The sequence below is a fragment of the Oncorhynchus gorbuscha genome, linkage group LG06 (assembly GCF_021184085.1).
Source record: "Oncorhynchus gorbuscha isolate QuinsamMale2020 ecotype Even-year linkage group LG06, OgorEven_v1.0, whole genome shotgun sequence".
Lineage (NCBI taxonomy): Eukaryota > Metazoa > Chordata > Actinopteri > Salmoniformes > Salmonidae > Oncorhynchus > Oncorhynchus gorbuscha.
The window spans coordinates 106,553,813-106,575,061 of record NC_060178.1 but is presented as its reverse complement, the minus strand read 5'-3'; the positions used below and the strand labels follow the sequence as shown (position 1 = coordinate 106,575,061).

Sequence of the window (21,249 nt, the reverse complement as noted above, 5' to 3'; positions counted from 1 at the left end):
CTAAAGGAGTTGTAGAGTTGGGAGCTAAAGAGACTCCAGTTGGGTCTAAAGGTGCTAAAGGGGTCCAGTTGGGTGCTAAAGGTGTCATTGGTAGGGCTAAAGTGCTAAAGGAGTTGGTAGAGTTGGGTGCTAAAGACTGTTGGTAGAGTTGGGTGCTAAAGGGTGTTGGTAGAGTTGGGTGCTAAAGGGTGTTGGTAGAGCTGGGTGCTAAAGGTGCTAAAGGAGTTGGTAGAGTTGGGTGCTAAAGAGTGTTGGTAGAGTTGTCATTGGGGAGCTAAAGAGAGACTCCAGTAGAGTTGGGTCCAGGGTGTTGGTAGAGAGCAGGTGTCATTGGGGAGCTAAAGGGAGACTAGAGTGGGGTAAAGCTGGGGTCCAGCAGGGTGTTGGCAGTTGGGTGCTAAAGGGTGGTGCTAAAGGGTGTTGGTAGAGTTGGGTCAGAGTTGGGTTGTTGGGAGCTAAAGGTGCTAAAGGGTGTTGGTAAAGTTGGGTGCTAAAGGGTGTTGGTAGAGTTGGGTGCTAAAGGTGCTAAAGGGAGTTGGTAGAGTTGGGTGCTAAAGAGTGTTGGTAGAGTTGGGTGCTAAAGGGTGTTGGTAGAGTTGGGTGCTAAAGGGTGTTGGTAGAGTTGGGTGCTAAAGGTGCTAAAGGGTGTTGGTAGAGTTGGGTGCTAAAGGGTGTTGGTAGAGTTGGGTGCTAAAGGAAGTTGGTAGAGTTGGGTGCTAAAGGGTGTTGGTAGAGTTGGGTGCTAAAGGTGCTAAAGGGTGTTGGTAAAGTTGGGTGCTAAAGGGTGTTGGTACAGTTGGGTGCTAAAGGTGCTAAAGGGAGTTGGTAGAGTTGGGTGCTAAAGAGTGTTGGTAGCAGGTGTCATTGGGGATCTAGAGAGACTCCAGTGGGGTCGAGCAGGGGTCCAGCAGCAGGTGTCATTGGGGAGCTAGAGAGACTCCAGTGGGGTCCAGCAGGGGTCCAGTAGCAGGAGTCATTGGGGAGCTAGAGAGACTCCAGTGGGGTCGAGCAGGGGTCCAGCAGCAGGTGTCATTGGGGAGTTAGAGAGACTCCAGTGGGGTCCAGCAGCAGGTGTCATTGGGGAGCTAGAGAGACTCCAGTGGGGTCCAGCAGCAGGTGTCATTGGGGAGCTAGAGAGACTCCAGTGGGGTCCAGCTGGGGTCCAGTAGCAGGTGTCATTGGGGAGCTAGAGAGACTCCAGTGGGGTCAGCTGGGGTCCAGCAGCAGGTGTCATTGGGGAGCTAGAGAGACTCCAGTGGGGTCGAGTGGGGTCCAGCAGCAGGTGTCATTGGGGAGCTAGAGAGACTCCAGTGGGGTCCAGCTGGGGTCCAGCAGCAGGTGTCATTGGGGAGCTAGAGAGACTCCAGTGGGGTCGAGCTGGGGTCCAGTAGCAGGTGTCATTGGGGAGCTAGAGAGACTCCAGTGGGGTCGAGCTGGGGTCCAGCAGCAGGTGTCATTGGGGAGCTAGAGAGACTCCAGTGGGGTCCAGCAGCAGGTGTCATTGGGGAGCTAGAGAGACTCCAGTGGGGTCAAGCTGGGGTCCAGTAGCAGGAGTCATTGGGGAGCTAGAGAGACTCCAGTGGGGTCGAGCAGGGGTCCAGCAGCAGGTGTCATTGGGGAGCTAGAGAGACTCCAGGTGGGGTCCAGCAGCAGGTGTCATTGGGGAGCTAGAGAGACTCCAGTGGGGTCGAGCAGGGGTCCAGCAGCAGGTGTCATTGGGGAGCTAGAGAGACTCCAGTGGGGTCCAGCTGGGGTCCAGCAGCAGGTGTCATTGGGGAGCTAGAGAGACTCCAGTGGGGTCGAGCTGGGGTCCAGCAGCAGGTGTCATTGGGGAGCTAGAGAGACTCCAGTGGGGTCAAGCTGGGGTCCAGTAGCAGGAGTCATTGGGGAGCTAGAGAGACTCCAGTGGTGTCCAGCTGGGGTCCAGCAGCAGGTGTCATTGGGGAGCTAGAGAGACACCAGTGGGGTCGAGCAGGGGTCCAGCAGCAGGTGTCATTGGGGAGCTAGAGAGACTCCAGTGGTGTCCAGCAGCAGGTGTCATTGGGGAGCTAGAGAGACTCCAGTGGGGTCAAGCTGGGGTCCAGTAGCAGGTGTCATTGGGGAGCTAGAGAGACTCCAGTGGGGTCGAGCTGGGGTCCAGCAGCAGGTTTCATTGGGGAGCTAGAGAGACTCCAGTGGGGTCCAGCTGGGGTCCAGCAGCAGGTGTTATTGGGGAGCTAGAGAGACTCCAGTGGGGTCGAGCAGGGGTCCAGCAGCAGGTGTCATTGGGGAGCTAGAGAGACTCCAGTGGAGTCCAGCTGGGGTCCAGTAGCAGGTGTCATTGGGGAGCTAGAGAGACTCCAGTGGGGTCAAGCTGGGGTCCAGTAGCAGGTGTCATTGGGGAGCTAGAGAGACTCCAGTGGGGTCCAGCAGCAGGTGTCACTGGGGAGCTAGAGAGACTCCAGTGGGGTCCAGCTGGGGTCCAGCAGCAGGTGTCATTGGGGAGCTAGAGGGTAAGGTGTCATTGGGGAGCTAGAGAGACTCCAGTGGGGTCAAGCTGGGGTCCAGTAGCAGGTGTCATTGGGGAGCTAGAGAGACTCCAGTGGGGTCCAGCAGCAGGTGTCATTGGGTAGCTAGAGAGACTCCAGGGGGGCCCAGCTGCAGGTGTCATTGGGGAGCTAGAGAGACTCCAGTGGGGTCGAGCAGGGGTCCAGCAGCAGGTGTCATTGGGGAGCTAGAGAGACTCCAGTGGGGTCCAGCAGCAGGTGTCATTGGGGAGCTAGAGAGACTCCAGTGGGGTCGAGCAGGGGTCCAGCAGCAGGTGTCATTGGGGAGCTAGAGAGACTCCAGTGGGGTCGAGCTGGGGTCCAGTAGCAGGTGTCATTGGGGAGCTAGAGAGACTCCAGTGGGGTCCAGCAGCAGGTGTCATTGGGGAGCTAGAGAGACTCCAGTGGGGTCGAGCAGGGGTCCAGCAGCAGGTGTCATTGGGGAGCTAGAGAGACTCCAGTGGGGTCGAGCTGGGGTCCAGTAGCAGGTGTCATTGGGGAGCTAGAGAGACTCCAGTGGGGTCGAGCTGGGGTCCAGTAGCAGGTGTCATTGGGGAGCTAGAGAGACTCCAGTGGGGTCAAGCTGGGGTCCAGCAGCAGGTGTCATTGGGGATCTAGAGCAGTGGTTCTTAACCTTGTTGGAGGTACTGAACCCTGCCAGTTTCATATGCGCATTCACCGAACCCTTCTTAACTGGAAAAATTAAATATTATTTTTTCATTCAAACATTGGTATATATTTTACTGGTGCACAAAATGAACCGTGCATCAACATCACTGTGTTCAAAGAACAAAATCATCAAAACATGATTTTCACACAAAAACAAAAACATGATAAGAATATTTACTGCAGTGGTGTGACTTCTGCTGTTGCCTTTCAGAACCAGTTCAGAAATGCAATTGGCAAGTGCCACTCTAATGTCATTTTGGGGTCAACAAAGTTGTTCCTTTTCTTTGTTGGAATGTCCAGCATCCTGAAAAAGGATTGTAGGGAAGATCCGTGGAGACTTTGCAAGCTCATCTAAGTGCGTGCAACATTGCTTGTTTCAGTTTGAATACAGAAAGTCTCCGATTCCAGATACATCTACGATCTTATACACAGTTGTCCAGCAGGGAAAGTTTGAGAAGTTATCTTTCTAGTCGTTTCAACAGCTTTTTTAAAAGCCTTCAGGTTTTCCTCATCATGTTGACACCAGGCCCTGCACATTGAGATGATTGAGAGCTGCGAAGAATTCCAGTGGGGCTAAAATGAGAATGAACTCAGGTTTTGGGGAGCAAACTGATGACAATGTTGGTGCTCTTGCAAAAACAGGGCTCATTGGGGGCAAAAACACGATTCAGACCTGTTTAGAATGGTCCAGTACATCGAATTCAGGCCCATTTCTTTACACAGCTCACTGAAGACTAGTAACATAGTTCACAGCATTCCACTACAATTTTTCATACGTCTGCCAGTTTTGGAGGAGGTTTTGTTCCATGCCTGTTTAGAATACAATGCGTAACAATGATGTGTGGTGCATCGGCTTTCACTAGCGCACCAAAACCAGACTTTCTTCCCAGCATGACTGAGAGCTCTGTCCAGAACAAACTGCAGAAACCATATCCCAGAAAGATTTGTCTTTGAAGAGTCATCCACAAGTTTCTTCAATCGGCTACCTTAGTTGTTGTTGGAGGCTTACAAAATAAAAAATATTTTATCAGTCTTTCTAGCGCACAAATACAACAAGCTGGTTTAGATTAGAAACGTCTGTGGTCTCGTCGAGTTGAAGGCTGAATTTTGCCGGGCTTGAAATCAGATCTGCAACTACACAGCAAGATGTCTTTGCTCATGTCCTCTATTCTAGATGGTGTCATTTGAAAGAGGAATTTGGGATAACAGACTTCAGCCTCTTTTCCCAGCATGATATTCTCCATCTTCAACACAGCTGGTTTTATGAGTGTTTCACCAATGATTTGTGTGGTTTCCCCTGCTTTGCTGTCAGGTGCACATTGTAAGACTAGAGGATCGGTTTGTTGATGGGCAAAGCCAGTGGGAGAACAGGCAGTAGCAGGTTTCATATCTGATAAGCATAATTCCATCTCCATGCAGCAGTGTTCTCTTAGTTTTGCCGGTGCTAGACTAGATTGCTCAACTTGGCAATGCAAATCATACAGTTAGGACGCTGACTCCCATCATGTTCCAGGTGTTATACATGAGAATCCATATTGTTGACAGCAGGTTTCATTTTTTGCTAGTATGAGGTGTCATTAAGAAAGAAATCACAGACGTACCATCACGATAGTGTCAATGACTAACATTTAGCACAGGCCAGCATGTAGCGTGATCACCTGCAGCCAATGATGGCTAACGTGTAGCAGGTGTCATTGGGGAGCATATGAGTCGGATTGACCTCCCCAGAACAACCCCTGAGACTGATAACATTACACAGACAGGTTACCCTGATCTAGAGAGACTCCAGTGGGGTCAAGCTGGGGTCCAGCAGCAGGTGTGATCTACACATCCTCCTCAATCATTTATTTGATCTTGTTGCATAACAGAACAGAACTTTCTACATCAATTGGAACGTCCCTCAACCACCCAACACACACACACTTCTGATATTACAAACACCGCAGGAGGTATGAAGAAGCTTTAGGTGGACATTAGCCCACTGGGCACACACTGGTAATCAACGTTGTTTCAACATCATTTGTCAACATATTGTGATGTGGAATCAACGTGGAAAATACATTGGATTGTAAAGATTGAAATGATGATAAAACAGGTTGTTACATCAATCTAATTTCAACATAATCATCAGAACTATGTATACATTGAAATTGCAAGGAAAATTCCACAGAAATGTAAAAAATATTTTTCATCCTATATTCAATATGTATTGGGTGGCTTAAATGATGTTTAATTTATTATTTCATTCTACATTTTAATTGGACCTTTTTTAAATATTGATAGTAACATTTTATGTTTGAATATATTTTCTACATAGATTCCACGACGTTGCCAAATTACATTGAACCAACATTGATTCAACCAGTGTGTGCCCAGTGGGACATGGTCCACCTCAAAGTGGGAGGTTCCTTAAGCCTTCTCAGTTAGGACACAAGACAAATTCCAGCCTATTAGAATGGCTGCACATACACTATATAACTGATATCCAACCACACAACAAAGCCAACAAACGGAGTCATATACCCAGAAGACTCTCAGCGTGATATGTGCACGCATCTTTAATGGCAATGGGAGGGCTAGGGAGGGAGTTGGACATTTAAGAAGCGTGGCTGTCAAGGGACCATATGGTGTACGACAAGTTCTGACATGTTGACATACTTTGATTTGATGTGATGATGTGAGGCTTCATTAGACAGTCTGTTCCTGTCTGACATTAGAAATATACAGGCCCAGTTCTGGCTGTTTCATTTGTTTCCTATTTGATAAATAATTCAGATTCATGTCATTTTAGCCTCAGCAGGCCACCCATGTTGATGTTGACATGTAGTACAGAACATTACCCTCAATGATAACATAACACAGACATTACCCCCAATGGTAACAGTACACAGACATTACCCCTAATGATAACATTACACAGACATTACCCCTAATGATAACATTACACAGACATTACCCCTAATGATAACATTACACAGACATTACCCCTAATGATAACATTACACAGACATTACCCCTAATGATAACATTACACAGACATTACCCCTAATGATAACATTATACAGACATTAAACCTAATGATAACATTACAGACATTACCCCCAATGGTAACATTACACGGACATTACCCCTAATGGTAACAGTACAGACATTACACCTAATGGTAACATAACATAGACATTACCCCCAATGATAACATAACACAGACATTACCCCTAATGATAACATAACACAGACATTACCCCCAATGGTAACATAACACAGACATTACCCCTAATGGTAACATAACACAGACATTACCCCTAATGGTAACATTACACAGACATTACCCCCAATGTTAACATTATACAGACATTACCCCTAATGGTAACATTATACAGACATTACCCCCAATGGTAACATTACACAGACATTACCCCCAATGTTAACATTATACAGACATTACCCCTAATGTTAACATTATACAGACATTACCCCTAATGTTAACATTATACAGACATTACCCCTAATGGTAACATTATACAGACATTACCCCCAATGGTAACAGTACACAGACATTACACCTAATGGTAACATTATACAGACATTACCCCCAATGGTAACAGTGCACAGACATTACACCTAATGGTAACATTATACAGACATTACCCCTAATGTTAACATTATACAGACATTACACCTAATGTTAACATTATACAGACATTACTCCCTAATGGTAACATTATACAGACATTACCCCAATGTTAACATTACACAGACATTACACCTAATGTAACATTATACAGACATTACCCCTAATGGTAACATTATACAGACATTACCCCCAATGGTAACTAATAACATTATACAGACATTACCCCTAATGGTAACATTATACAGACATGACCCCTAATGGTAACATTATACAGACATTACCCCTAATGGTAACATTATACAGACATGACCCCTAATGGTAACATTATACAGACATTACCCCTAATGTTAACATTATACAGACATTACCCCTAATGGTAACATTATACAGACATTACCCCTAATGTTAACATTATACAGACATTACCCCTAATGATAACATTATACAGACATTACCCCTAATGATAACATTATACAGACATTAGTTCCCCCAATGGTAACATTATACAGACATTACCCCCAATAGTATGTAACGTGTGTTCTGTTGTTTTCTCATAGTAAAAACATTAGACAGACATCAACCTCAATGGTATGGGTGGTTTGTTGTTTTCGCATAGTTAAAACAACCATATACTACTTTTTAAGATTGTCAAATAAGAGTCATTCATTCATTTGTTCATTTATTAATGTATTTATTCCCAACAGCCATTAACCCAAACAAAGAAGAATATGTAGTGAAAGGAGGAGTGCTATTGTTAACAACATTTACATGTCTATGATGTTGATGCCTTACAAGGTATCCTTTCCTGCTGGCCTATATGATGAAGAGTTCCAGGCAGACAGAGTGGCAGTGGTATGATAACAGAACAGGCCGTTGCCAGGCCCAGTCCAATGTTCCATCCACAATGTCTCTAGTCTAGGTAGCTCACTGTGTGTCTCTGAAAGCTCCAGCTATATATAAACAACGGTAATAAATACTAGTGTTCGGTCCTGGGGGTGCCCAACGCTAGAGAAACTGGAGATCAACTAGGATCGTCCTGGGGAAAAGGTCCTCCCCCGTTGTGGCTCAGACAAGGTTACTGTAAATACTAGTGTTGGTCCTCGCTAGAGAAACTGGAATAGGGCCGTTGTGGCTCAGACAAGGCTAGTTACTGTAAATACTAGTGTTCGGTCCTGGGGGTGCCCAACGCTAGAGAAACTGGAGATAGGCTCCTCCCCTATAGGCCGTTGTGGCTCAGACAAGGCTAGTTACTGTAAATACTAGTGTTCGGTCCTGGGGGTGCCCAACGCTAGAGAAACTGGAGATAGGCTCCTCCCCTATAGGCCGTTGTGGCTCAGCCAAGGCTAGTTACTGTAAATACTAGTGTTCGGTCCTGGGGGTGCCCAACGCTAGAGAAACTGGAGATAGGCTCCTCCCCTATAGGCCGTTGTGGCTCAGACAAGGCTAGTTACTGTAAATACTAGTGTTCGGTCCTGGGGGTGCCCAACGCTAGAGAAACTGGAGATAGGCTCCTCCCCTATAGGCCGTTGTGGCTCAGACAAGGCTAGTTACTGTAAATACTAGTGTTCGGTCCTGGGGTGCCCAACGCTAGAGAAACTGGAGATAGGCTCCTCCCCTATAGGCCGTTGTGGCTCAGACAAGGCTAGTTACTGTAAATACTAGTGTTCGGTCCTGGGGGTGCCCAACGCTAGAGAAACTGGAGATAGGCTCCTCCCCTATAGGCCGTTGTGGCTCAGACAAGGCTAGTTACTGTAAATACTAGTGTTCGGTCCTGGGGGTGCCCAACGCTAGAGAAACTGGAGATAGGCTCCTACCCTATAGGCCGTTGTGGCTCAGATAAGGCTAGTTACTGTAAATACTAGTGAGCATGGGACTTGACCATTTTAGTGTAGATGTAGGACCATGCCAACAGGAACCTAAAGACAGTAGCTCTGTTCGAATACTCATACTAACCATACTATTTGTGAAGTAAATTGAGTATGTAGCATGTTTATTGGTCATAGTATGGATATAGTAAGTATGCCAACATTTCCAGGATACTAAATTCGGAAAAATATGAAGTATACACGCAGAGGACACTATTTCCGTACTTTAGGGCCCATAATGCAATTCTTCAGGAAATGGGCGTGGCTACACATCGTTTCCAGATTTGAAGAAAATGTTGGAAAAGATGCAGTCGAAGTCCAACGAGAGCGGATACAAATTCATTGCTTTAACTAATTATGACAAATGTTAAGAAAATGTTGAGCAATGTAATAAAGTCATGACTTTTCAAATAAGTTACCTTACACATTATATTGGCTGACAATATGTTAGCTACGCTGTCCTTACGAACCCCATAGCATATCATTACAGCAGTATGTACCGGTATGTTGTTAGCTAGCTACCTAGCGTTAGTTGGTTATTTATACATCAAACTTGCCAGTATATTAACTATAGGGTAACAAACTACCCAACGTTTATTGACTTGATTTTTCCCCGTCATTCTTAGCTAAGTGGTATAGTCATTGTGTGTTCTCAATGGACATTCGTGTGCTTCTGTAAATTCTCTCTGGCTATCTACTCCAATTTCAGAGCACTCTTGTCTGAGTGTACCAGAGCGCAAAATAATGAATTTACGAGCCTCAAAACCCGTTGAATATGGCCGTGTCAGTAAACATCGGCAAAAAGCGTAATTAAATTGTTGCCAGCAACACAGTTAGTCACCAACGCTCTGGAATAACATGAAAACTACCTAACCAGCTCTGCTTGGGCGAGTAAAATGGTCAGAGTTGTCTCATTTCTGTCTGGAAGTAGCTAGCAAGTTCAGAATGCTTAAATCAACCCTACTCCTCGACCTGAGCGTCCAGTGTGCACTCCGATAGCAAAACACTCGGATTTTACAAATGGACAATCTTACAATGCTCTGAATTTACGTACGCACTCTGGCACTCTAGATTGAATTTAAGAACACACCCGAAGGCATAAAATGTCTAACTAGTCATTTGTTATGCTAAACGATTTGGCACAGGTCCTGAGATCCTCAAAAGGTTCTACAGCTGCAACATCCTGACCGATTGCATCACTGCCCGACCTCGCACATTGGCTAACCGGGCTATCTGCATTGTGTCCCACCACCCACCAGCCCCTCTTTTACGCTACTGCTACTCTCTGTTTATCATATATGCATAACGCTTTAACCATACTTACATGTACATACTACCTCAATAGGCCTGACTAACCAGTGTCTGTATATAGCCTTGCTACTCCAATTTTCAAATGTCTTTTTACTGTTGTTTAATTTATTTTACTTACATACATACACACACACACACACACACACACACACACACACACACACACACACACACACACACACACACACACACACACACACACACACACACACACACACACACACACACACACACACACACACACACACACACACACACACACACACACACTCACACGCATCTTTTTTTGGCACTATTGGTTAGAGCCTGTAAGTAAGCATTTCACTGTAAGGTCTACACCTGTCGTATTTGGCGCATGTGACAAATAAACTTTCATTTGATTTAACTAACTAGCAAGAGGTTGCATAGCAACAGCATCAACTTTCGGTAGACAGGCTAAGACCTAGTACGTTCAACTGAAAGCATACTGTTCATTTACAGTATACTAAAATTAACTAATAGTATATAGTATGTAGTATATACTCATTAAGTATGTAGTATACAGTATGTTAGTATGGGTTTTCGAACACAGCTTGTGTCTCTGTCCACCAATCATTGCTGCTCAGAAGAGACAGTAACACAGGAGGCTAAACTCATGTCAGACTGTGTGTGTGTGTGTGTGTGTGTGTGTGTGTGTGTGTGTGTGTGTGTGTGTGTGTGTGTGTGTGTGTGTGTGTGTGTGTGTGTGTGTGTGTGTGTGTGTGTGTGTGTGTGTGTGTGTGTGTGTGTGTGTGTGTGTGTGTGTGTGTGTGTGTGTGTGTGTGTGTGCGCGCATGCATGCACCATGGCCAAACCACTGAGCTTATATAGAAACCAGTCTCATTTCACGGCTGGTAGAGGCACCCTATACACTACTTCTGACCATGGCCTGACCGTGAGATGCTGTGTTTGTGATGATAGCACAAGTAAATTACAGCACAAGTAAAATTACAGCAAAAAACAAACAGCAGTGTGGGTTTGGCAAAAACAAATCTCTTCCCAAAATAACAAAACACAGTACATTTTTGGAAAATGCTGGGGTGGCTAAAGGTTTTAGAAAACACTTTCCCAACAGTGAAGCCAGAGAAATGGGTGTCAGTGAATGACTGGCTCACATAATCTTTGAAGATGATTAGAAGCATCTAAAGCCTCATTTTAACTGCTCTTTCTTTAAAAATACATATTTGTTTGTGTCATGAAACACTACTCAGGCTCATGTGAACGAGAATGAAATGAAATGTTTTCTCCATGCCACGGAAAATCCTGCTCGTTTTTTTACACCTCCCATATCCCTCTCTCTTTCTGTGTGTGTGGGTCCTTTGTTTTTGCTGTCTGTATACGACTGTAACTAGGACATCACACAAAGAACCCAACAAGGCAAGACAATGACATCACCTGTTGGGGTGTTTACAGTTTGCTCCCACACACACCCACAACATGCTGCTTATCCCAAGGGGTCGAAAAACACACACACACATCATCGTGATCATCATCACCATCATCAAGCGTAACTTACTGTATACAGTGTGTTAGGCACAACCCTGGACCTTTAGCTTACAGATCTGCTGCTTTATATGCATTGAAAACAAGTCTGCAGAATGAAAAGTCAATTCCTAAGCAATAGCACTTAAAGTGTTTTTGTTTACCCTCTCTTCCTGACCTGAATAATGACATTAATGCAGGTGCCGAATTAAGATGGTCATGACTTCCCTGTCTATATTCACTGATTGTTTCAATTATGGGCACTACTCTGTGTGTGTGTGTGTGTGTGTGTGTGTGTGTGTGTGTGTGTGTGTGTGTGTGTGTGTGTGTGTGTGTGTGTGTGTGTGTGTGTGTGTGTGTGTGTGTGTGTGTGTGTGTGTGTGTGTGTGTGTGTGTGTGTGTGTGTGTCATGTTTGTGTGATTCCTTTTCCATGATTCAGCTGAAACAACAGGGTTGCTTTGCCCCAACTCTCACCCCCACTGCAACAGCCATGTAATTTACAGGCTAATTTCTGTTTGGTAGCAACTGATGCAGCTAATTATAGTGAAAGAGGCCAGTTCTTAGGAGCAGCGGGATACACACACACACACACACACACACACACACACACACACACACACACACACACACACACACACACACACACACACACACACACACACACACACACACACACACACACACACACACACACACACACACACACACACACACACACACACACACACAGCACACACAGCACACACAGCACACAGCACACAGCACACAGCACACAGCACACGCACACAGCACACACACTCACACACTCTCACACACACACAGCACACACACACAGCATACACACACACTCACACACTCTCACACACAGCACACACACACACTCACACACCCACACACTCACACACACACAGCACGCACTCACACACCTACGCACTCACACACCCACACACACACACACACACAGCACGCACACACCCACACACACACAGCACACACACACACAGCACACACACACACTCACACACACGCACACACACGCAGAGAGAGAGAGAGCGAGAGAGAGCGAGACAGCATTTATAATGTTTTGTCTCAATTTTTATAGTTCACACTAATTCAAACAAAGGCTATTTCTCGTACCGTGTTTCTAGGTATCTTGCACATTTAGTCTGGACTGTTATGGATATTGGCCGTACACTTTGGTCAAATATATATAGCCCATAATTCAAGACTTCTAAATTCCAAATAAAAGTTTAAATCACACAAACTCTACACAGCATCATTTATGTAACGGTCACAGGTAGGCAGCTAATTGTAAAAGAAGCCATACGGGTCTACTCACTGTTGGTGTAGACAGCATTCCAAGGTTGATAGCCGTAGTATCCAGTGATCCTCAAGATCCTCTCCTCTATCGACGCGCTGTTAATGTCTTCAAAGGAACGGGACGATTTTAAAGTGTCTTCTTTGATAGACTCGTCCACAACCAGATACTTTAGTTGTCTCAGTTGGGGGCTGATGTCCGAAAGCCGTCTGGGACTCACATCGGGAGACTTCCGCATCCCGCTGTAGAAAGAGTATGACATGAGATGCGATTAGAAGAGTGTGAGGGACCATGAGCCGGAGGTGCGGCCCGTTCAGACCAAGCGGATTGCGAGAGTTCTAATGCGCGCGGACGGAAGAGCCGTGGTGGACGGGACAAGATAAAACATGATTCCCCACCGTCAATTTCAACTCAGTCAACCACTAATGTTAAGAGCTGGTTTAGTTTCCCTCCAACACTGGTGGAAGCCACACGCCGCTGCTGGGAGGCCATAGAGCCGGAAATCTTCATCCTTCACTGACCATGTGCTCGAGAGGGGCAGAGATGCAGAGAGAAGCTAAGCGAAAGTGACTGGGCGACCACAGTGCTGTGTACTGTATATGAATGCACTGTGCAATCCTTATTAAAAACGAGAACGTTAAGATAGCCTACGCGTAGGCTTTAGTAGCTAATGAATAAATCGATTCAACGTGATTTGGAAGGATGGGGACAAAACATTTGTGACAGTCTATGAGGCGTGCGCCAGTGCGCGCACTGGAGCGCATCATTGTACCATTAAGCCTAGGCATCTCTTCCTCTGGATAATATTATCCAACGGCACAGGGAAAAACATAAAACTATACTAGTATATGTTACCATAGTTTTTCTTCCTTTCTGCTCCCAGCCACCTTGAGGCGTTGTATGCCGAGGCTACGCTGGGAAAGCAGAGATGAGTAGCCTATCCTATCTGATCTCTATGTGTATGGGGAATGCGCGTCGTTAATTATGTCGTGTCCACTGAAGTATTGCTCCGCGTCATTCTGTTCTAGGCTAATTGCCGACTGTTTAAACGGCAGGCTGTGATGCTGAGGTTCAGGGACTCGCATGACATCAACACAACTCGTCAACTTGAAGAATTAGTTTCTGTTGATCTGATAGCTTTCGCCTATCATCAGCTCAGTCGCCAGCTGGATTATTAATGCTTACAGTCATATAGACGGATTTAATTCCATTGTTTGGATACTAATGTGTTACTGTAACTTTCATTTATAGGAATATTATTATTTTTAAATCGAAATGTTATCCTACAACCTGGAATCGATTTTTTTCAGTGCAGGTAATGCAGTCGCAGGTCAAATAAAACACAAAGTCCGTGAGATAAACAGTTAACAGTCCACATCGAACAGAATGTAACCATTTAGAATAGACTCAGACTAATTCACTTGTGATTCTGGTTTAGGCTATTTATCAAAGGTTATTTTATCCGCAATTGCTTTTCCGCATGGACGCATGAAGAACATTTTCCAACAACAGCCTAGTTGAATACGCACTTACTGACTCCATAGGCTACTATGCAATGTAGTCTATATAATTTTGGAACAGTCTAGTCTACTGAGAACTTCATCATAATTCTTACATGGGCATCAAAGTTGTCGGAGGTCCGAGGTAGCACATGCAGTCCCGTCGGGGGCGTCCGACTCTGTCCCAAACAGTGCCCTCTCCATCGCCGTACATGATAATGCCACTCAATTGGGGACAGCGCGAGCCCGGTACTGTAAATCCAGTTTAACCACGGAGAAAAATAACATGGTCCCTCTCCCTTCTCATCCACACATATGCCGTTGCATTACATAATTTGAACACGCACAGATAGATAGGGGCAATTGCGCTCTCCAATCTCCATCCGCTTGCACACCTCGGGGCTTCTGGCGAACATTGCAACAGTGCCACCTACCGGTGGTCAGAAATGCATTCCACTTTTGTGGAACCCTGAGGTAGCCTTACAAACTGGAATCGTTTTTTTTGTGATTCGTTTTTTAGATTAGGAACATGTCTGTGGAATTGGATGCATGTTAACTAAGGCCATAATTCCAATGAATTGCCACTGAACTCTCCACAGACCATGGTTGTGGAATCGGCCTTACTTCAGACGTCAAAAGCAGTAGGCAATTAGCCTGGAATCTAAATATGCGATACTCCGTTTGAAACAAACCTTATTAGTTTAGTTTCCAGGAGATGACAATATAATATTGGTTAACCCAGAACTAGAATATTGCGTAATTTGGTCAGTCCACAAGAGATTCATGACATTATTACTGAAATACAGTTTGGTACATCATATGAGAGGAGTCTCAAGTATCCATCCAATCAGCTGGTATATTGGCACATTAGCCTGAGCGATTTGATGGGATTAATCAAGTCTGTAGTCTGCGTCTCAAATGGCACCCTATTCACAAAATAGTGCACTACTTTTGACCAGGACCCATAGGGGTTCAAATAAGTGCACTATATATGGAATAGTGTGCCATTTGGGACAGATACCTAGTCCCAGTCAAACTGCTGAGAACCAATTCATGTGAAATGGATTCACGTACCGAAAAGTAATAAACACACACACACACTCATTAAACACACACACACACACTCATTAAACACACACACCTCATCAAGGTCATACATAATTCATATTATTGCTGATCTTAGTGCTCCAATAAATATGCAAAACTTCTTGATTATGTCCAATAGGGTTCTACTACCCATAGGGCTCTACTACCCATGGGGCTCTACTACCCATAGGGCTCTACTACCCATAGGGCTCTACTACCCATGGGGCTCTACTACCCATAGTGTTCTTCTACTGATAGGGCTCTACTACCCATAGGGCTTTACGACCCATGGGGCTCTACTACCCATAGTGTTCTTCTACTCATAGTGCTCTACTACCCATGGGGCTCTACTACCCATGGGGCTCTACTACCCATAGGGCTCTACTACCCATAGGGCTCTACTACCCATAGGGCTTTACGACCCATGGGGCTCTACTACCCATAGTGTTCTTCTACTCATAGGGCTCTACTACCCATGGGGCTCTACTACCCATAGGGCTTTACTACCCATAGTGTTCTTCTACTCATAGGGCTCTACTACCCATAGGGCTCTACTACCCATAGTGTTCTTCTACTCATAGGGCTCTACTACCCATAGGGTGACCCATGGGGCTCTACTACCCATAGTGTTCTTCTACTCATAGGGCTCTACTACCCATAGGGCTCTACTACCCATGGGGTTTTACTACCCATAGTGTTCTTCTACTCATAGGGCTCTACTACCCATAGGGCTCTACGACCCATAGGGCTCTACTACCCATGGGGTTTTACTACCCATAGTGTTCTTCTACTCATAGGGCTCTACTACCCATGGGGCTCTACTACCCATAGGGCTCTACTACCCATAGTGTTCTTCTACTACCCATAGGGCTCTACTACCCATGGGGCTCTACTACCCATAGTGTTCTTCTACTCATAGGGCTCTACTACCCATAGGGGCTACCCATGGGGTTTTACTACCCATAGTGTTCTTCTACTCATAGGGCTCTACTACCCATAGGGGACCCATAGGGCTCTACTACCCATGGGGTTTTACTACCCATAGTGTTCTTCTACTCATAGGGCTCTACTACCCATAGGGCTCTACTACCCATAGGGCCCTGGTCAAAAGTAGTGTTCTTTATAAGGGAATAGGGTGCCATTTTGGGTGCAGCCATTGTTCTTGATCCGGCTTGATAAACATGATTCATTATACTGTGTCACATTAGTCATTTCTGCTGAGCAGAGAGAGTGTATGAATTAGCCCAGTCAATTAACACCCTATTACCAGTTACATAACCTAGAACCCCTGGTCTATACTTTAAGAAGGGAAAAGAAGATTTTGGGTGAAGCCATTGTTGAGAGAGTTGAAAACATGATTCAGAGAACAGAGTCAGAGAGAACAGAGTGAGAGAGTTAAAGGAGATGGCAATTAAAGGAGTTACATAAAGAGCCCCTGGAAACTTTAAGAAGGAGAACTGAGAGAGAGAGAGAACAGAGTGAGAGAGTTAAAGGAAAGGAGTGAAAGAGAAAGTGTGAGAGAGAACAGAGTGAGAGAGAAAGGAGATGGAGATAAAGGAGTGAAAGAGGGAAAGGAGAGAGAGAGAGAACAGAGTGAGAGAGAGAACAGAGTGAGAGAGAGAAAGGAGATGGCAAGAACAGAGTGAAGAGGGAAAGGAGAGAGAGAGAACTGAGTGAGAGAGGGAACAGAGTGAGAGAGAGAGAACAGAGTGAGAGAGAGAACAGAGTGAGAGAGGGAAAGGAGTGAGAGAGGGAAAGGAGTGAGAGAGAGAACTGAGTGAGAGAGAGAACGGAGTGAGAGGGAAAGGAGTGAGAGAGAGAACTGAGTGAGAGAGAGAACAGAGTGAGAGAGAGAGAACAGAGTGAGAGAGGGAAAGGAGTGAGAGAGGGAAAGGAGTGAGAGAGAGAACTGAGTGAGAGAGGGAAAGGAGTGAGAGAGAGAACAGAGTGAGAGAGAGAACAGAGTGAGAGAGGGAAAGGAGTGAGAGAGGGAAAGGAGTGAGAGAGAGAACTGAGAGAGAGAACGGGGTGAGAGGGAAAGTGAGAGAGAGAACGGAGTGAGAGAGGGAAAGGAGTGAGAGAGAGAACTGAGTGAGAGAGAGAACGGGGTGAGAGATGGAAATGAGTGAGAGAGAGAACTGAGTGAGAGAGAGAACGGAGTGAGAGGGAAAGGAGTGAGAGAGAGAACTGAGTGAGAGAGAGAACGGAGTGAGAGGGAAAGGAGTGAGAGAGAGAACTGAGTGAGAGAGAGAACGGAGTGAGAGAGGGAAAGGAGTGAGAGAGAGAACTGAGTGAGAGAGAGAACGGGGTGAGAGATGGAAATGAGTGAGAGAGAGAACTGAGTGAGAGAGAGAACGGAGTGAGAGGGAAAGGAGTGAGAGAGAGAACTGAGTGAGAGAGAGAACGGAGTGAGAGAGAGAACGGAGTGAGAGAGATAAAGGAGTGAGAGAGAGAACGGGGTGAGAGAGCAGTGGGGATGGAGGGATAGGCAGTGTGCATGTCTGTGGTTGGTCCTCTAGAACAACAGGTTTTAAACTGCAGGAGGTAGGAGCCCACCCATTGTTTCTGAAGCAGAACATCTCAGGTCCCTTCTCTCCCAACTGGCACACACTCACACGCACACACACTCACACATGCACACACACTCACACATGCACACACACACACTCACACGCACACACACTCACACATGCACACACACTCACTCACATGCACACACACTCACACGCACACACACTCACACATGCACACACACTCACTCACACACACACACAGGCACACACTCAATCACACACACACGCACATATACACAAAATCACACTCGCACACAGATCCCGTCTCATCTCATTGGTCGATGGTGGTCTATCTGGAGTGGAACAATAGGGGGGAGAATACAATGCGCCAGGGGGAAGGAGAGAGGAGAGAGAATGGGAGAAAAAGGGGGAGTGGGATTTCTATTTATAGATCTGTCTGGAATGGAGTCTGCTGTCACCAATCACTTACATATGAAACGGCAGCAGGCTGAATGGACTTGTTTCTTTCTCCCCATATTGGAAAGTCCCTCCAAACGGTCATGTTTTGTTTGGCCTATTTTATGCTGTTATGTCAGTTGGCTGGTTGTCATATCAGTTACCGCCACTTTTTCATGATCAGACGTTTGACATTTGAGGAATGTGCTTCGTGCGCCATCACAATCAGTGGATTACCATCACATGAAAAGGCAGCCAGGTTAGGAATTTACACTTTGTCCTTTATATTAAAAACGCTCCCACAATGTCTTAGTAGTAGAACCCTCCTTTCCCTGAGATAAATATCAAACATTTAAGACGCACCTGTTGCAACAACCCTGAACAGTGAGAGTGCATATCATTTATCACGTGTGTCTTTAAAGGTTCTGTTCTGTCCATCATGGAGCCCTGCAGACTGTCCATCATGGAGCCCTGCAGACTGTCCATCATGGAGCCCTGCAGACTGTCCATCATGGAGCCCTGCAGACTGTCCATCATGGAGCCCTGCAGACTGTCCATCATGGAGCCCTGCAGACTGTCCATCATGGAGCCCTGCAGACTGTCCATCATGGAGCCCTGCAGACTGTCCATCATGGAGCCCTGCAGACTGTCCATCATGGAGCCAGACTGCAGACTGTCCATCATGGAGCCCTGCAGAGTCCATCATGGAGCAGACTGTCCATCATGCAGACTGTCCATCATGGAGCCCTGTAGACTGTCCTGTCCTCCTGTTCACCTTGGCCCTGTACAGTACAGTAGCTTGGCTGCTCCACCACGCTGGATTCTTCTTTAAAGCAGGCTGGGTGCAATTAACACTTTTCTAGCTGGCTATTTCCCACAGACTGGAGGGAGAACAGAAGGCTGGCAGGGGTTGCTGGGGATATGGCAGAATAGAATAGAACAGAAGTATTGCCAGTCTTGCATTGGGGACAGTACAGTCAGTCAGTCAGTCAGTCAGTCAGTCAGGCAGGCAGGCAGGCAGGCAGGCAGGCAGGCAGGCAGGCAGGCAGGCAGGCAACACCATAGAGAGAAAAAGAGGAAAGAGAAAGGAAGATTTAGAGTAAGTGAGGAGGAGAGAGGTGACAAGAAAGGAGAAGTGGAGGTAGAAGGGTGTGAGGAGGAGAGGAAGAATGATGGAGGAGTTTGGAATAACTCATTAATCATTTACTCAGTATAGGTGAAAGTGGGGAAGGACAGAGGAGTATAGTCAATGAATAACACATGCATCTGGAGGTGGGAGTAAGGAAGGATAGAGGAAAGGAAGGAAGGATAGAGGGAAGGAAGGATAGAGAGAAGGAAGGATAGAGGAAAGGAAGGATAGAGGAAAGGAAGGATAGAGGGAAGGAAGGATAGAGGGAAGGAAGGATAGAGGGAAGGAAGGATAGAGGAAAGGAAGGAGAGGAAGAGGAAGGGATAGAGGAAAGGAAGGATAGAGGAAAGGAAGGATAGAGATAGAGAAGGAAGGATAGAGAGAAGGAAGGATAGAGGAAGGGAGGGAAGGAAGGATAGAAAGGGGAAAGAAAGGAGAGAGGAAAGGAAGGATAGAGAGAAGGAAGGATAGAGGGGAAAGAAGGAGAGAGGAAAGGAAGGATAGAACGAAGGAAGGATAGAGGGAAAGAAGGAGAGAGGAAAGGAAGGATAGAAGAGAAGGAAGGATAGAGGAAGGAAGGAAGGAAGGAGGGAAGGAAGGATAGAGAGGAAAGGAAGGATAGAGAGAAGGAAGGATAGAGGGAAGGAAGGAGAGAGGAAAGGAAGGAGAGAGGAAAGGAAGGATAGAGGGAAGGAAGGATAGAGAGAAGGAAGGATAGAGGGAAAGAAGGAGATAGGAAAGGAAGGATAGAGAGAAGGAAGGATAGAGGGAAGGAAGGACAGAGGGAAGGAAGGATAGAGGAATAAAGTCAATGAATAACACAAGCCTCTAGAGGTGGGGGTGAGCAGAAGTAATTGTTAAGTAGGGCAGGGTGACAACATAAAGGAGGGATTTTGTGCAGACGCACGTATGTCCCTTATCATAAAAGATGCATGGATAGCAGGTTACGGGTCAAGGATGTCTAGAATGAAGAATGAAGAGAGAGAGGAGGGCAGGAATATGCATGAGGTCTTGATGAAGGGTCTAGAATGAAGAGAGAGAGGAGGGCAGGAATATGCATGAGATCTTAATGAACTGTCTAGAATGAAGAGAGAGGAGGGCAGGAATATGCATGAGATCTTAATGAACTGTCTAGAATGATGGGCGAGAGGAGGGCAGAAATATTTATTTTATTTTTATTTATTTCACATTTATTTAACCAGGTAGGCAAGTTGAGAACAAGTTCTCATTTACAATTGCGACCTGGCCAAGATAAAGCAAAGCAGTTCGACAGATACAACGACACAGAGTTACACATGGAGTAAAACAAACATACAGTCAATAATACAGTATAAACAAGTCTATATACAATGTGAGCAAATGAGGTGAGAAGGGAGGTAAAGGCAAAAAAAGTCCATGGTGGCAAAGTAAATACAATATAGCAAGTAAAACACTGGAATGGTAGTTTTGCAATGGAAGAATGTGCAAAGTAGAAATAAAAATAATGGGGTGCAAAGGAGCAAAATAAATTAATTAATTCAATACAGTTGGGAAAGAGGTAGTTGATTGGGCTAAATTATAGGTGGGCTATGTACAGGTGCAGTAATCTGTAAGCTGCTCTGACAGTTGGTGCTTCAAGCTAGTGAGGGAGATAAGTGTTTCCAGTTTCAGAGATTTTTGTAGTTCGTTCCAGTCATTGGTAGAAGATAACTGGAAGGAGAGGCGGCCAAAGAAAGAATTGGTTTTGGGGGTGACTAGAGAGAT

General features: G+C 45.7%; 1 protein-coding gene across 1 annotated transcript in view; it reads right to left on the bottom strand.

Moving 5' to 3' along the window:
* Positions 1-14,657, bottom strand: part of LOC124038790 (putative thiamine transporter SLC35F3) — a 159,506-nt gene extending 144,849 nt beyond the window's left edge. Inside the window, exons 1-2 of the mRNA XM_046354853.1 lie at positions 14,439-14,657; positions 12,845-13,065 (exon numbers count right to left, since the gene is read on the bottom strand). Coding sequence (XP_046210809.1) covers positions 12,845-13,065; positions 14,439-14,536 — 319 coding nt within the window. The 5' untranslated portion in view covers positions 14,537-14,657. The remainder of the gene's footprint in view (positions 1-12,844; positions 13,066-14,438) is intronic.
* Between the last annotated feature and the right edge of the window lie 6,592 nt (positions 14,658-21,249).